This window comes from Saccostrea echinata, unplaced genomic scaffold (genome assembly GCF_033153115.1).
Source record: "Saccostrea echinata isolate AGI-Se365-2 ecotype Australia unplaced genomic scaffold, CSIRO_AGI_Sech_v1 ptg000006l, whole genome shotgun sequence".
In the NCBI taxonomy this organism is placed as follows: Eukaryota; Metazoa; Mollusca; class Bivalvia; order Ostreida; family Ostreidae; genus Saccostrea; species Saccostrea echinata.
This window is the reverse complement of record NW_026889755.1, coordinates 7,532,928-7,551,217: the sequence shown is the minus strand read 5'-3', so window position 1 is coordinate 7,551,217 and position 18,290 is coordinate 7,532,928. Positions and strand designations below refer to the sequence as shown.

Here is an 18,290-nt window from a genome sequence, read left to right as displayed (position 1 = left end):
AGAAAAAATATTAGGCCAAACAAAAAAAATATGTGTGGTTCCGGTTACACTTCCAAAAAAATTAGGGTAGGTAGGTAGGGATTTTTTTTTTTTTTTTTTTTTTTTTTAACAAAATGATTTTCTTAATTTTTTCTAAATAATACCTATCTCTGCTTTGCAAATGGCATTTAGATGTGGTGTGATAATATACTAGTCAATATTGGTAGGGGACACCTACATGCTAGCTTGCTTTGGATTTAACACTATTAAACACTTGCACTATGTTTTGCAAGGAGGCCATCATTGCTGAAACTAAAACTTAAACTGGAGCCATTGATGGAGATCGGGGGAAATTTCGGAAAAAATATGAAAATTGCCAAAAAAAAAGTTTAGGGTCGGGGGTATAAAATAGGGAAGGTAGGGTAACCGGAATCACACATATTTTTTTATTTGGCCTTATGTAAATTCATGAAATCCTTCATAGTTCTTCAACTGACTGAAAAGAATTTAGCATGAACATGTTCGACGGTGTCTGGTCAATTTGAACCCTGCTCCATTCGGACCATGACATAAGGCCCCAGACTGTAATTGTGATATTTTGTTTAAACTATTTTTTTATTATGTCTCCTGAGTCACTCACTTAGCTTATTGCTATCTTCAAATTCAAAATGATCTTTTGAATTGTTTTTCTTCTTCGACGTCATTGAAGCCTTTCAGGCTTTTGATTTTAGTACATGTATTTTTAATGTTGGAGACGAATAAATGGGATGGGGCAGCATTTGCCTGCTACTCAATTTTACACCAAGTAAAATTAGTTTTTGGTAAGAATAACAACTTGATATAAATTATGTATCTATTTTATCTGAAGTTAAATCATTTTTTAATGAAGTCATGTAAAATTGATTTGTTGCATAACTCTATATGCATGAATTTGAAATAACCTTGTTTATTAACAGCATGTTTTACTGATGTATAGAAGTTATTTTTAGACTATCATTTCATTTAAGTTGACGAACATAATCAGTTAGGGACATTACTTAAATAAGATACTAAAAATTACTTCATATTTTTTTTAATGACCCAGCATGACAAGTCCAAAGTATCATATTAAAACATTTAATCTGAATTTAACCCCCCCCCCCCCCCCCCCTCCAAAAAAAGAGTTCTAAGCTACAGGTTCAAAGGAAACGCACCAGTTTAAAAAAAACCCTCAAAAGTTGAAGGAAATATTTTTACCCTATTTTGAAGTTCATTTTCATGGTCAAGTCCAATTTTTATTCCAAGTATGATTTTTTTGCCGCTAGTTTGAAGCTTTCACCACCATGTCCACAAGCTGGATATCATTTTTTTGGGGTTACCATGATAATTCAATAAAAGAGTTCTCCTTTTGTTCCAAACTTTGTTTCAAGGAAAAATTACTTTTCTATGACATTTTTTAAAGATGAATAATGGGTTATGCTTGTGATTTCTTTCTAAGAATTATGCATTTAGTTTTGTTTTAAGAGGGGTAACTCTATGCAATCCTAATTGATTACTCATTGAATTAATTTTTTTCCATGACTTGTTTAAGTAACAGGCTGACTGATCACAATACAAATATTAGTGATGTATCTCATATTCTACTACGATTATTGCCGAGATCAAAGAAATGCCGCGGACATTATTCTCCAATAAATCACGAACGTCATCAAAAAATTATCAGATCAGAAACACATGTCAAATCTGTACAGTTGAAATAAATATTTCACTGTAGAATCTAATACTTATTTAGACCACATCGATGTGTCGTCTTACGCAGTCTAAACGTGTGTATTGCCTGAAACAGCTGATAAATATCCGTTTTTATAGCCAAGTGGGGCTGTTCTACGGACCTCCCCACAACATTTACACTCCCGTGATTTTACTGATAAATCAATGAAATAGACAACTGGTTTTGTTATTTTTCATTCATAAAAATTAATCAGTATATGTTACAAGCAAATTTATAAATAATTAAAGGATATTTTTAATCCAACAAAAGCTGAAATCGTCTGCATTTTATGCAATCAATTGACCCTCTGGTGTTAAATGGAACAGCGAAATTGCAACATGATGACCTAATTCGTTTCTCTATAGAGAAAACGATCAACTGTATTTTAGAGCTGTTAGTAGAATAGAAATAAAGTCCTTGTTGTCGTGAATGATGCAGGATAACCTCCTCGGTCTCGAAATGTTGTCTGAAATATAAAAGCCTCGGCTAACGCCTCGACTTTTATATTTCAGACAACATTTCTCGACCTCGGAGGTTATCCTGCAACATTCACGATAACGCGGACTTTATTTCTTAAATATCTTCAAATTATTACGCTTTTAGAAATGTCTATAAAATCAGTTAAAATAATGTGGTCCCAATGATAAGTGCTATCAATGCATTGTTTTGTCTGACGGACCTGTCTATTCTGACAAATTTTCAATTAAACAGGTGTTACTGTATGAATGATTCTGTTGCATATAACAGTTATTTATGGATGGTAATCATTTTATTATTTTCCTTCAAATCAATCCCTGAGATAATTATCATATTTTAAAAAAAAATATTGTCATGGACATGCGAAATGATATTCTCATCTATGCATACTAGTTCAATTTTTTATTAGTACACATGTGTATACCGTATTTACATGATTTAGATTGTAGCAAGATTTGTTCATCAAATAATTTCAGGGTCTAAAATAATTCACAATGATGTCATTGTTTCTCAGGGGAGGATCTGAAGTTTTTCAATGATTTTTTTTTTCAGGGGAGGATCTCACATCTACGGGTATTTCTTTAACACGGCCAGACAGCTACAATGTAGTGGCTCAGAAAGGCAACCCTCTGCTTCTAAATTGTACCGTGGAGTCCAATACATCCACAAAGTTCACCTGGTACAAGAATGGGCAGCGTCTACAGCTGGAGAACCAGCGGCGAATACAGGTCATAAACGGGTCACTTTCTTTTAAACGGGTCCTGTTCCGCCGCAAGAAGAACATCACAGATGAAGGCGTGTACGAGTGTCATGTCCGGAACAACATTGGCAGCATTATCGCAAAACGGGTCAAAGTTAAGATTGCAGGTAAGTCACGTAATTCTGCAGGAGTCAGTTGTTGACACCCTTTGGGAGTTCCAATGGGTTTTGATTTTTTGAAAGGGAAAAAAAAGGTGTAAATTTTGGTGAGTGCTTATGCCTACAATAGCAGTTTCCCCAAAAAAGATACTAAACTGTTTCTTTTTCTGGAAATTAAATAAGAAATGGTGAAATAATAAACAAGCACCTGTTGTTAACTTTTTTTGAGTAATGATACGTACATCATAAAAACATTTTGTCAATGAATCCTAGTGGTAAAATATAATATTATGTAACATATTGCTTAACCTGTAGGCAAAAGATTTGTATCCAAAAATTGTTGTATGATTCATAACTTAGGTGACAGTGTCCCTAGAGTATTTTCCTGATAAAAAAGGAGTTTTTCTGAGTATGAAAAGAGTAGCTGTGTGTCATCATTAGAACAGTTTGTCTGCTGTGCTCATAACATATATATATCAAATAGCTTCCAGAGCTTTCAAGTCATTATTATTATCATGATTATTACAGAATATTGCCGTGAAATCTTAGGTAACACTATTACCAGAGCTATTTACTATTACATTGTTTCTGTATTTGTTACAGATTTTAATTTCAAAGTATGGATTACAGATATATAACTTTCCAAAAATAATGCATTCTAAATATGCTACATTTTATTTTTATGTCATGTGAATGCAATACCTATGAGAGGGAGTCACACGAATGACCTTATTAAGATTCTACGTTCAATCTTCTGTGCAGAGTTGCTGTTCTTTCCTCTGCAATTCCTAAATGTCCAAATATTCGATGATTAAAAAAAATATATGTGAACTATCCTTTCAAATTAAGAGCACTAGTTCTGTATCCAGTGGGAGTATATCATACGATTATGAACTCTTTCGAATATGGTTTTTTATTCACCAGAAAAATATATCAACCGAGGCGAAGCTGAGGTAAGAATTGATATTTTTCTGGTGAATAACAAACGATATTCACCACCAAAAGAGTCCATAATTGTTTTATCATATATAGTCCAGAGTTGAATAAGTAAGACATTGCTGAGCTGTTTTCTATTGCAAAAATTCAGTTTATCCCTGATTTTTGTTTTAAAATAAGGATTATGGATCGGCCTTGGAAAATTACACTTCTGTGTTTTCCCCTGAATTTTAATTCTTTTTATGTCACATTAATACTTCAGCAAGGATAGGGATATACTTATAAAAACCGTTATTACACTTGTGTTTATAGATATTGAGAATTCTGTACACAATACTTGCTGGCAAAAGGGGTATTAACACAAAATAACAATATAACAAATGTTTTCAAATGTACATCAGCTGTACATTAGAAAATTAAAACATTGCCAACTATAAGTTACGGATGACAAGCTCAAATTACAGAGAGAAGCCATTGAAATTACTGAAAATTGTAAGAAAAGGTAAATAGCGCTGACATTGAAGGCTGGGTATGTGACATGATGATGACACCATTTTTATTCTGTCGTAGTTCAATTAAAAATGTCCAGATTACAAGTTATAGCTTCTGTGTTTTCCTTTTGTTGTGTGTAAGACATTGAAAATGTTTGAAAAATAATTCAGTGATGGGTTTGCCTAACATTTTTTTGTGCTCAGATACACAGCTGGCTCTGTCCATTGCAACCATCGTTTACAACGTTGTTGAGGTGTCGTTTGAGACGTCACAATCTCCAGTGCACGCGCACTGACCCTCCAGTGAATACGGGTTCAAATCCAGTGAATATGTAATGTTGTGAACTGTTTTCCATTGTATAGATTATATTGTGAATATAAATAGACTATATTTAATAACTACCATTATACCTGTATTAGGTCAAGGATTCAAACATAATGAATTTTAAAAACAAACACAATATTGATCAGGTGAATCATGCACTGATATTGGTAAGCAAGTAAAGAGATGAAAATTTGAAAACATACAATCAGTCTTCGACATTGTCCTGGGAGAATGATGCCCGAGACCTGGTAGAGTTTGAAGCATGTGGAAATTGGGCTAACAGGCCCAAAGGGCATATAAATTTGTATAGGCCTAAACCTCCTAATTGTTCATAACAATGTACTTTAGATTTTGATTCGAGTGATCAATTCATTCATCAGATGTTTCATTTTCATGATTGAATATCGTAACATGTCTAATTAAATAACATCATTAACATTAAATATACTTTAAAGGGTTTGGATGATTTATTCATCCAAAGTGAAGGATAAAATTTTAACGACAGATTATTCTACCACAATGTCTTAGAAATTTTTTTTACATTGAAGAGACTAAAAGTGTACAGGTTGAAAATAATGGTTTGACAATACAGTAGATGCTCTCTGAAAAAAAAATGGATTTCCTTGGCATGAAAAGGCAAATAAAAATAAAATAACTAAGAAAATTTTGGGCATGTAAATGTGTGTGTGTAATTACTGGATACACCTGCCTGAAGGGCACGTGCTGAAAAAAAAAAAGATTTGGTAAAGACTATACAATATATACTGTATTCTCCCTATAAAGTCCCCCCTACCCATGTTAGTGCAAAATACTGAGAAAAACATGAAAAACAAAACCAAAAAAAAACAAACAAAAAAACAAAAAAAAAACAAAACAAACAAACAAACAAAAAGGGGGTAAACTGCATTACCAAGTGATTTTGTTCAGTAGCAAATTTCTTTCATTATGCACATTATCAGGGCTTAAAAAATATTTTGTAGCCTTAATCATATATACCTGAGTCAGAGTGTACTAAAAACATCCTCTAACATGTACATTCTGGTAATTCTATTAACTAAAGTCTTAGAATATTCTGATTGTTTTCATTACACAGAATTGGCAAAGTATATGTTGTATAAAAATGTTTGTATCATATTATGGTAACGGTATAAATCATTCTTAATGATTTTTTCACATAAAAAATGGCGAACCAATCAATACGCCTCTGATTATCCTCGTGGAGGTTATTCACCCCACTGCGGGCCCCAGCAATGTTTTGAAGAAAAATAGTTCCATCTTTTTGGGGGTGGTTTGTGATTTCTGTAAAAGTTTTGGATGAGGGGGTGAATTAGTTGATAGTTTTCACTTACAAAGTGGTATGTGGTGCCAGGCTTTGATGATATTTGATTGGATTTGGAAACCTGCAGCTCGGGCATGCTTCCTCTGTGTGACCCACAAAGACCAGGTCAGTCATCCTACAACAAAGATTATGAGAGGCCCCATCAAGGGGGGAAGGAATGTGTGCAATACAAAAAAAAATAGCAGAATTCTTGTTATATTTAGATAATTTCACTGAAAAGAAAAAGTAAAGGAAGAAAAAAAGGAGCCCCCCCGACCCTCCCCCCCCCCCCCCCCCGACCCCAATATGAGAGTATTAAAATCTGTTTATCTGTTAGATGTGTAAAGTGATATTAATGCATGGATGGACTTAAATTATTTTCTGATTTTCAATGATATATGTAAATACATAGTATTCCTTTTCACAACATTTAAATTAAAAACAACCCTACGCTTTCTGCATGAAAAATAATAAAATAAATAAATATTAGGAAAATAAAAATAGATATGAAAGTGTATCATGTAACGTGTTAATTTAGGTCAAGCTGTTAGCAGATAAGGGCTTCTGACATAAAGCACTTGTTGACATAAGAAAAAAAATTCTTAAAAGGACAGGGCAGGTTTTTATGTTTAAACAAGGAGCAAGATCTGGTGGGTCGATAAAGTGTAACTTATGAATGGAACAAGTAAGACCTGACAGATCGGGGAAAACTCATTCACTGCAAGGATTAGTGTTAAATATGTAGCATAAAAAAAAGCTCCGAGTGATTTATCTGGAGTGTTGTGACATTAGGGGGGGGCAAGTCTCTTTTCACGGAAAGCACATATTATGTTACAGTTTAACCTTGGCAAATAAATACATTTAGAGTATGCTATATTGCGTGTTAAAAGATATGTATTATGTATCATTCACTTGAAATTATTAATTTTTATGGGCGGGAAGTGTTTTTATTGTACATCATGTATTAATGTTTTTTTTGTTGACATCGAGATGGAAGTTTAACTGAAACTTTGAAATACGATCATGTTGTAATGGTGTATGTGCTAAGAACTGCAAGTCTTTTAATTCTCCAACTTAAGCTCAATAGAGTTTGCCCTGTTTTCATGATATTGATATTAAACGGAATTAACTTGGGAGTGCTTTCGTAGAAAATGAAAATTATTTCCGAATTCAAAAATAATTTCAATTGTCATGAACTGTGTATTTATACCTCTGTGTATTCTCCAATAAACCTCTAGTTATCGGTGTTAATGAAGATAGATATTTTGAATTCTGTATGCCAGAATATTATAACTGTATGTCATTTTTTTCTCCTTATTGCTTTTTTTTTGGGAAAATATTCCAAATAATAGTTATTTTTAATTTGCACCGTCCTATTTTTGTGATTCTAACAAGGCTTAATAAAGGTGTCTATGTAATCTATATGGTTCAAACAATCGGTGCCAATTTTATGCAAAATATTTTTTTTGCAATTAAAAAATGCTCGCAGAGAAAGTGAAAATTGGATTATCACAAAAATGAGCCATTATACAGGAGAGAAGACGCAGAATAATATGACCTACGTATCTAGAATGCTCTAGTACAGATTAGAGTGCCCTGAACCGGACCAAGGTCCTGGAGTTCATCCACCTCGCACACTGGAATCTTTTCATTTATTTATCAAGGATTGATAACGGCCAATGTTGACAGACTGTCAAGCCTTGCGTTGTTTACCTTCATGATGTAATCTGAGGTGTATAGAAGTGGTCCACATCTCAAGTGCCCAGTGTTTGCAGGTAAAGGTTTACAGTTTTAGGTTCCAGTTTGGGATGAGGAAGGCCAAGGCTCAAGCATTATTCCCCCTCTTCTTTATTGCTTTCAAAGTCCTACTGGTATCAGTCAAGGTTTCTTCATGTTAGAAATACTTACTGTAGACTCTTGGCTCTGATTTTGTCAGTTGTCTTACAGGGTAGTTATGAAGAGGGCTGATGCTCAAGCATTACCCACCCTTTCCCTATTCTACCACAGTCAAAGTCTCGATGATATCATCCAGTCTTTGAAGTATGTCAGATTTTTATCCTGAGACAGCACAAGATTGAGTGAAACATTAGAAAATATAAGAGATAGCCAGGATTTTGTCAGAATTAGTGTTCCCAGTACAGAGTACTTGGTTTTTCTTAGAAATGTAATCTACAGTGCATATTCAGGATCTTTCAATATGGTGAATGATTTGAGAACTAAAAAAAAAAAATCAAATACGTCTCCATGCCTGAATCCATCTTGATAATGGGCTTCTGGGAATCAGTTGTTTAAGTTTTAAAATAAGAACCCTCCATGTGTTTGACAAAAAAAAAAAAAAAGGAGTATTGTCAATTTGTGAATTGCAGAATAATCAAGGTACTGTAATGTCCCACAGTTCCATTGTAGATTGTTACAGTTCACTGGGATAATATTTGGTGGTTTTAAGGATGATATTTAGTTAGTTCTTTTAATATGATATTTTCAGTAAATGCTCATTGTTGATTTTAGAATCACATGCACTGTAACCTAATAATTTTGAGGGGATAGTATTATATATATTATATATATACAGACAGAACTTATCTCAGACTCGAATGGACCCAGAAAAAAATGAAGACATCGGAGGATTTGAGATATTCAGCATGTTTCCACATATCCATTGTATTCAAGATGTTGATGTTCAAGATGCCGAAGTTTATATCTGTACAGTGAAAATTTATCAAAAGAATGGTGAACATTCTTACTTTTTTGACATGGTGAACAGATAAATTGTTAAAACTTTCTTTGACAATCATACTTTTGTGTTGCTAAATAAATAAAAAAATATGAAAAAAAAACCCAGTATAATTATTGTCAGTGAGAAATGTGTATTTATAACCTTGAAAGTTTCATAACATATTACCTTGACGGCTGCTGCACAGAGCACATTAGTATCATATACAGAAATCCTTTATTTGTTTTGCCTGTCATCAGCGGAGCGTAGAGTAGATTAAAATCTTATAAGACAGGATCAAAGTGGTTCAACATCAGATGAATGGTAAAAATAATCAAGAGAGGGATTATGGAAGCATTTTGTGCAGGTATTGATTGTTTTTCTCAAGACTCAACGATCCTCGTAAACACAGCTGCTCTATACCTAGAACTAGTTAATTCTGAACATTAAAAAAATATATGATGATCTCATATGATTTCTGTTAAACATTGCTTTTGCTATCCGTTCCACATGATAAAACAGTTTGTTTTTTTTTATGGATTCTGTTACAACTTGGTGTCCATTCCTCCTGTTCATTATATACATTAAAGATTACGTGAAGGAGACACTTTATATCCAGTATTATATAACAAGGCTTATAAATGTGAAGGCCAGACAGGGACTCAAATTCAAACCTCTGGCTAACCTTGCAGGCTCTACCAGAGGGGGACTCAAGTTCAGACCTCTGGCTAATGTTGCAGGTGTTCTTCCAGACATGGACTCAAATACAAACCTCTGGCTAACCTCGTGGGTGCTCTACCAGACACGTACTCATATTCAAACATCTAGCTAACCTTGCGGGCTCTACCAGACAGGGATTCAAATTCAAACCTCTGGCTAACCTTGCGGGCTCTACCAGACAGATTCAAATTCAAACCTCTGGCTAACCTTGCAGGCTCTACACATTCACGTTACATTACATTTTTTTTCCCCAAAAATGATAATTCTGATGTCGATTCACTGATATCAACTATATACTTCAATCAGTGACTTTCTCTTTCAATTTGAGCAGTGCAAATGTCACAAATACTTGCTTGAAATCAATCAAATGCCAGTAATTTAAAGCAAGCAAACAACAACAAAAAAATAAAATTCCCAAATGATGAGCTGATTAAATTTTTTCAGTGGTTTTTACATTATTAAAACTTGAATTTTGAAATATCATAAATGATTCATAAACATGATAAAGATGTAAATTAGAGAATAAACCTTCAATCTTATGCTGAATTATTAATAAAATTTTACTGTAAAACTTAATATAAGACACAAAAATTTCCAAATTTTGCCATTTTTTTGATTTGAAATTACTAATTGAAAGGGCACAAGACCCTGTACAAAAAATTGGATCAGTTAAGCGTTGTAAGAAATTATAAGAGTCCAATCCTCTCTATTACTTTACCATACATATTATATGTAACCCCAAAGAGAATGATTTCCTTAGTTTTTTATGCCAGTTTTTATGATGTATGGAGCACTAAGCTGAAATCGATAAAGATCATGTTTTAGAATTCATGAAGGGAGGATATAAATGGGTTATAAATGTTATTTAGACAATTATGTGTCAGGAAAAGGGATGTATATTACTTGATCAGTTTTCCCACACAATATGTGCACCACAATATGTGTACCAATGTATGCACAAATTAAATTATTTGGATATTTTTGCAAGAAATTCTTGGCATATATATATCTATGTTAATTTCTACTTTCCTTATGAAAGAGTACATATACCTTCAGAAATTAATACATATTTTGGTTCGTAAAATGGAAACTGATTTTAACATAATGAAATTGCATTGTTGGATATTGGCCTGAAATCCTAGCTTTATTGAAGTTTAAGACATTTATAGCGTATATATTAATTTTTTAGAATACTAAGATTCAGTTGCAAAATTGATATAATTGAAGGATAAATTAATTAGTGAGCCTAGATATTTGACATTTGTATCGTTCCCGCTAATTGTGTACTATACAAAATGATGTTATCTTTTTGATGATTGACACAGAGATAAACAAAGAAAGTGTAGTCAAAACGTATATCATATTTATTCTGATGGTTTAAGGAGGTTCTTCCTGATGAAGGAGAATGCATCAATACATCGACTCAATTTTGAGTTTAAGGACATATGCAACATACCTTACCTACTGATAATTTTTCAAGATATTCTTAATTTAAGATTATAGTGCCATCAGATGTTTGTAGACAAAAAATCAGCTTGCATTACCAGGGGTTTTGAAAAGATATCAATTGATGAAAATCAAAGAAAAATATATAAAAATTACTAAACATATATGTTTAATATCCAAACTTGTTTTACAAGAAGTATATAGACATTAATTTAAAAATGAAGCACACAGTTCCTTTAAGTAATGGAACTCTTTATCTCCAGGGAAAAAGACAATAAAGTTCAAACTGTGTTGCATAAAATCTACCACATGGAATACTAGGTTCCATGAAGTTTCATCCTCTATCTCAAACTGAAGTTTAAATAAAAATTAAAAATCCATTTTTAAACAGCAACAATTGTAACAACAAACAGAAAGCAAAGTAGTATGTTCATTTGGGGGGGGGGGTGCTTTGGTTATATACATAACTACTGCTTTTTAAAGAGAAAAATGGGGTCTTTAATTTGTATTTGACAAGGGAAGAGTTTTTTTTTTCCCCTTCAATTTATCAGGGACCTATATACTAACGGGATAGGCAACTCCTTCAGCGCCATGTTTATTTACCCAAAACGGCACACACAACACTGCAAGTTTTTTAAACTACCTTTTTTCCCAGTAAGAAACTTGTTTGCTGATTAATGTAATCTGTTCTTTTTGTGTATCGGAATGGACATTTAATAAATTTTAAAGCACATGTTATAAAATAATTTAGATATTAAAGTCAACAACCACCAAAATCAGAGAATTCTCAGAAATATGGCCAATCAGGCGCACGCACTGACTTTTAAATAAACGTACATGTATTTACTACTAAGATAAGGAGTAGAAACAGTGCTAACAACAAATCTTGAATAATTTTTTGATAGATAAATTAAGGTTTTATTCTGAAATATTTGATAGCAAAAGATATATACATGTATTTAATTACCGTATATACTCGCCTATAGGTCGGTCCGCCTATAAGTCCGTTGTATTTTTTAAATTTACATTAAAGGGATTGACCTGCTATTATACCAATATTTTCATAACTCGCCTATAAGTCGGACAGGGGTTTTTGGACCAAAGTTTAACTCCCAAAAAACCGACTTATAGGCGAGTATATACAGTAAAATTGACTTACGAAATCCCACAACTTACGAGATAATGCGAGACTTGTGAGAGTTGCCTATCCCGTTAGTATATAGGTCCCTGAATTTATGATATCCATTTTGCATTGCAGAATTCTTGTAAAGTGTTGATTTTGTCAGATTTGCTGATTATGTCTTTCTGTCTTATTGTCGAACTGGAGGCACTATCTTACTATAGTCTAAACTTCAGGCCATCAGAATCTTCTTAACAGAATTTTCTCTGATCAGACAAAGGCTTCCTCTTTGTTGGTGCAAACGGAATATCACAGTGGAAAAAAAAGAGGTTTCTGAGTTGCAGAAGATGACTTTTGATATTAATTAACATGATAAATGTCACTCATAAATACTCAGTCATATTTCAAAAAAAAAAAAAATTCTTGCTAGGAACAACGTTGTGACACAGGGCTTTCAAAAAGATTATAAACAGGTGGTACCTCTACAGAAAATTAGAGGTACCTTGTGAAAATGATTTAAATTTAATGAAGTATGTTACAGAATTTTTCAGATGCAAATATTTTGGCCAGTATAGTCATGATTTCAGCTGGGTAAAACTACCGGGTACTGGCAGATTTTGAAAAGCCTGTTGTAGTGGGGAATTTCAAAGTTTAGCATGCTGTTTTTAAGCAAGCATAAAAAGTAAAAGTTTTTGTCTTTTCAGGTATAGCTAAATCTTACTCAAAGGAACCTCAGTCTCAGGACGTTCCATTAGGAGGGGTGGCCAGGTTCCATTGTGAGATCAACTCCACCCCTCCACCTATTTACATGTGGCAGAAGGATGATCGGAAACAAATACGACCAGGTCCCAGGTAAGGATCTTCTGAAATAAAAAAAGAAGTATGTCAGGTTTCTATTCTGTAAAACTCATTTATAATAGCAGATATAGATATATTTATTGAAACCACCTGGTGCCAGGTACAGTCAAACCTCGTTATCTTGAACTCAATGGGACTGAGAAAAAACAGAGAGATATCTGAGGATTAGAGATACTGAGGGTAAGTAATTAAAGAATAAGTGTTTGGGACTTCCAAATCACTTCGACATATCCATGCTATTCGAAATACTGGTGTTCAAGATATCAAACTTCAATTGTATATCTTTTTTTTTTTACCCCACACTAGCACATATTGAAATATAATACTGAATAATCATATTTATGTTAAACTTGTAATAAACCTAGGAGCACATTGAAAATCCCCTGAGCAGATGTTACATCATCAGGTCCCAGGTCTGTTATCCTGCTCATAATCACCAAACATGCCAAATAAGTAGACACTAATTCCTATACAGTAGAATCTCGAACACAGATATCTCCGATAATCGTGGATAGGCCAAAGTGATGTGGAAGTCCCAGGCACTTTTTCTCTATGTACTTTAACCATGATATCTTGAATCCTTCGAAATCTGGAAGTTTCTACTTGGGCCCATCAAGTTTGAGATCACGGGGTTTGACTGTACAGGAATTTACAGTCTTAAATCCTTTCCCCTTCCAAGTCATTTATTTGCAAATTTGCAAAAAATGCAGAATACTGCTGAAATAATTATTATTCTTAAAACAATAATAATGAGTAAAAGATATATTTAAAGAAGTCATTTTCAGGTTGTTTTCAGGGCTTCAGATGAAATTTAAGTTCTCCGTTTTGAGTTTTATGAAGAATTGATAAGAGACAGCAGTTATAGGGTTTATTTTGGTGATTATGCCTTGGAGATTCCCTTTGCAAAATTGTCTCGGTGTTTTATTTTTTGCTTTAATTGCTTTATAAAGTTAATAAAGGAGTTTTTTTTTTTACATTATTTTGAAGAAAAAAAAAGTCATATTAAACTGCTTTGGTTTCTCTTGATTATATTCTTTGATGCAGAGAAAAAAAACAACTAAAGATGAATTTACATACTTTTTTCCATTAATAGTAGCATAGTTTAGATAACCTTTGTCCAACTGCAGTAGGGCTTAGATTAACTCTATAAAATAAATTCCATGTCACGTTGAATTATGGTTCATTAAATTCTAATGTTAACCATGCCATAATTTTTTGTGTTGAGAGCATCACTTTGGTCCTGATGTAACCTTTTGATGAATTTTCTTTGTTTTTAATCACGTGTTAATACCATTCATTGTGTACATTGTTTAGAAAAAATAACATATATTTCATTAACCTCCTATGACACTTTGAATAATGGAAATACCGTAAATCTGGAAATTTTTACGTCGATTTATTTTTGTGAATCTGGGTCAAAAAGCAGTTGATTAATTTTTACATTTCAAAATTTTGCAAATTGACATTGGTGCTAAAATTAAAAAGTGCGTAAAATATGTTACGCATGTGGTACACATGTACATACAATATTAAACGATGCCAACATTCAATAATCGGATTATAAATTAGGCATGTACATACAATAAATTACGCATGTACATACAATAAATTACGCATGTACATACAATACTAAACAATGCCAATGTTCAATAATCTGATAAAAATATTAGAAGAGATAAAACATCTAAACTTTTTAAATTTTTCATAACATTTTAATAAATCACGCATGTACATAAAATATATAAAACGATGTCAGCTTTAAGTAACCTTCATATAAAAACTTTTGTTCTTAGATAAAACAACTGGCCTCTCTGTCTTAGAGAAATAATTTAAAAGAGACATACTGCCTGTCAAACCATCGGACGATATTGAATGTAGTGAAGGCATTCTCACGCACGGATTATCTTGGGTAATTAGCTTGTAGTATAAACAGGTTTCTTCAAATTACCACTGCTTATGAACACCTGTTCATCTTGTTAAAAATAGCAAATTTTTTTGTTTTCATTTTTTTGTTTTTGATTTATTTTTAAGAAATATATTTTTGCGAATGAAATGCATGCGCAAATTTGCTAAAAATTTATCTACAGTAAAAATTTCCAGATTTACGGTATTGGTTGTAAAGAATATAGGAATACTTTTCAAAGATGTTCTTTAATAATTTTTTCATATTTTTTGTCAAAATTTTTTTTTTTCCTAATTGCCTTGTTGTTTTGGACAAATGAACTGCAAAAAAAAAAACAAAAAAAAAAAAAACAGATTACTTTTTTTTCGACATCAAAAGTAAATTGGGTATGTTAATGCTATGTAGAGTACTGGTGATAAACAGTGTGTTTCCCTGGGGGAGCTGATCTTCTTGGAAGAAGAAAATTCCTGGCATATTAATTACTCATTTTTTGTTTTGAGTTCAAGTAAATACAGTCCCTGAAACGTTCTACTTTCCCACTTGAACGGTGAGCGAACGCTGAACGAACGGTGAACGAACGCTGAACGAACGCAGAGCGAACGGTGAGTGAACGATGTGTGAACGCTGAACGCAACTTGGTGAACGATGTGTGAACGGTGAACGGTGAGCGAACGCAGAACGCGAACGGAGCGCAAACGCGAACGCAAAGTGAACGGTGAACGAACGGTGAACGCAAGATGAACGATATATTCGGAATGCCTCTGATCTTTTCCTTGCATTGAAACTATTTTATTGTATTATAATGTCAGGTGCCAAAAAAAAAAAAAAAAATAAAATAAAAAAATAAATAAATAAATAAGTAAACCAATAAATGAATGAATAAATAAGTAAATAAAATAAATTCTCCAAAATTGTCCTCAGAAAGACGATTCATGCACATTAAGTTTTTAATCATACGATTTTTAACGCATTAAAACATTGCAATTGTTGCCGAACGCTGAAGTATAAAAGATATTTTTTTAGTTGGAAAATAAAAATGTTTATTCTTATTTGATAACAAATCAGAGAAAACTTCTGACTTATAGAATGAATTAAAGCGATTGTAACATCCATTCATATATCTCCGTGTCAAGGCGATTTCATGTAATGAAACAAAATTAATTACAAAGGTCAGTGGACGTTTTGCATTTATACGCTCGTATTTTGAATTTTAATACAATAATATATTATGTATCATTTCTATTTTTCATGATGATTTATTGAGCAGACTTCTACATGTATCTCTAGATGGCCGTGATTATACTCGGACAAGATAATACAAAGATACATATTCATATTATTTGTTATAAATTCAATTTTCAGAACTTGATATTTAAGTAATATGCTGTTATAATTTTTATTAAACAGACAAATGAGAGAGAGAGAGATTCCGTTTTAGCCTCCCCCCCCCTTCCTTTCAGGCTTCACTAAATGTTTGTACCTATATCAAACAATAACTCTGAAATTTTTTTCTAAATATATTAGACAGTGAAAGTAACTTTTTTTAATCAACAAATCATATCCATCTGTTTGACAGTTTTTATTTTCCTGATTCAAGTTCACACGAAGTCCACGTGCTTGTCCTGTCAATCAAAATCATTGACACTGTGCAGGTGTGAAAGTTTCGTCACATCGAAGACGAAGTGCGAGTATTTCCAACAAGTTATAACATTTATTTTTATCATTTCTAGATTTGATACCAACATTTGAATAATAAATGAATAAAATATATAGGGCATTAACACTTGAAATACCACCGCCGACACGTGTACATTGTGAACTACTATTGTTTTGCGACTTTTTTTAGATGCATGTTTGTTTTGAGACTGAAATTTTTGTTCTAAAAAAGACCTTAACTTTTTTTTAACAGGTTAATTAAAATTTTCTGGAAATACAGTACTGACTAAGTAACCGGTTTAGGGGAAAGGAGGGTATTAATCTTATCGAATGGCAAACATATAAAGTTACGGTGAAAAAAAGAATTTTTTTCTCTATAACTATAGACTTTACATTCATGTATCATAGTAGCAAAAATTCTGTAGTGCATTACATTTTAAATAAATATTTCCTTTAAACACACTATCAATTTAATTCGCTCCAAAGGTAATAAATTAACAGGATATCCGCAGTACTATGTATAACACTCAGAACTAGTTCTATCATATTTTCTGTAGTAACTGAATAAAAAAAAACGCGTTAGAAATAAATATTTTCGTAATTTTGCTGCGTAATTATTTGACTTGGATAATTATATCTCGATTAACGATTTGTCGTCTTTAACAAAACAACAAAATGTTGCAGTGCTTGAAGTATTTGCACATTGCCCTTAGTTAAATTTAATATATCAGCATCGTTCTACATAGGTACAGAATGTGCTTATAACAACATTTATTTTCCAGAGTAATTTAATAAATAATCTAATAGCTAAGTTAGAATAATAAAAATATATATCTTAGATATTTTCCCCGATGAAATAATGATTCTTCAAACACGATATGTTAGCTATTAAATTAAAAAATCTGTAACTCCTTACCTACAAAAAGATAAGTCCTTTCACTTGGGAGTTCCGAATGGCAATGAAAACTGAACGATAGGTGAACGCTGAACGCAAGGTGAACGCAAAGTGAACGGAACGAAGAGCGAACGCTGAACGCTTTGTGAACGGTGAACGCGAGCGCACGGTGAACGGTGAACGCAAAACTGTGAACGGAGAGCGAACGGTGAACGCACGGTGAACGAACGGTGAACGCACGCTGAACGAACGGTGAACGAACGGTGAGCGAACGGAAAAATGGGAAAGTAGAACGTTTCAGGGACTGTATGGGACACAAAATGAATAAAGAATTAATGGTTCATTTAAAAAAAACAAACAACATTTTATAGTTTTCAAGGTAAATTGCAGATAAATGATGGATTATATTAGAAGGTCAGTCATTAGAAACGTCATTAAGCTTGAGAAAAAAGATATGGTTGTTACCCATCCCACTCTTACTGTATGCACTGAACCAAATTTTTGTTTTCAATGGAAATTTGCTTGTCTTTACGTTTTTCCTTCAAACGTGACAATTCGATCCCTTTTTAGAAGCAATTTTTTTTTTTAGATCTGTAGCCGGGGTAGATTATTAAAAAAAAAAGGAAGAAGATTTTTTCATATCTAGAGCTTTGGAAGTGAAATACGAAGATAACGAACAGTAAGCGTGCTCAAAAATCCAATTAAATAATCCAAGTATTGGGAGTAGAGCAAATACGGTCTTCTGAAAACAGGGGAGGAATCAGGTGCCAAATGTATTTTCAAAGATATGCCTTTTTGTAAAAAAAAAAAAAAAAAAAAATTTAAAAAGTAAAAACAAAATCCTA

General features: G+C 32.7%; 1 protein-coding gene across 1 annotated transcript in view; it reads left to right on the top strand.

The window, feature by feature from the left end:
* The window catches only part of LOC133180248 (protogenin B-like), a 54,220-nt gene that overhangs the window by 12,254 nt on the left and 23,676 nt on the right, over positions 1–18,290 (top strand). Inside the window, exons 2-3 of the mRNA XM_061314789.1 lie at positions 2,759–3,073; positions 12,838–12,985. Coding sequence (XP_061170773.1) covers positions 2,759–3,073; positions 12,838–12,985 — 463 coding nt within the window. The remainder of the gene's footprint in view (positions 1–2,758; positions 3,074–12,837; positions 12,986–18,290) is intronic.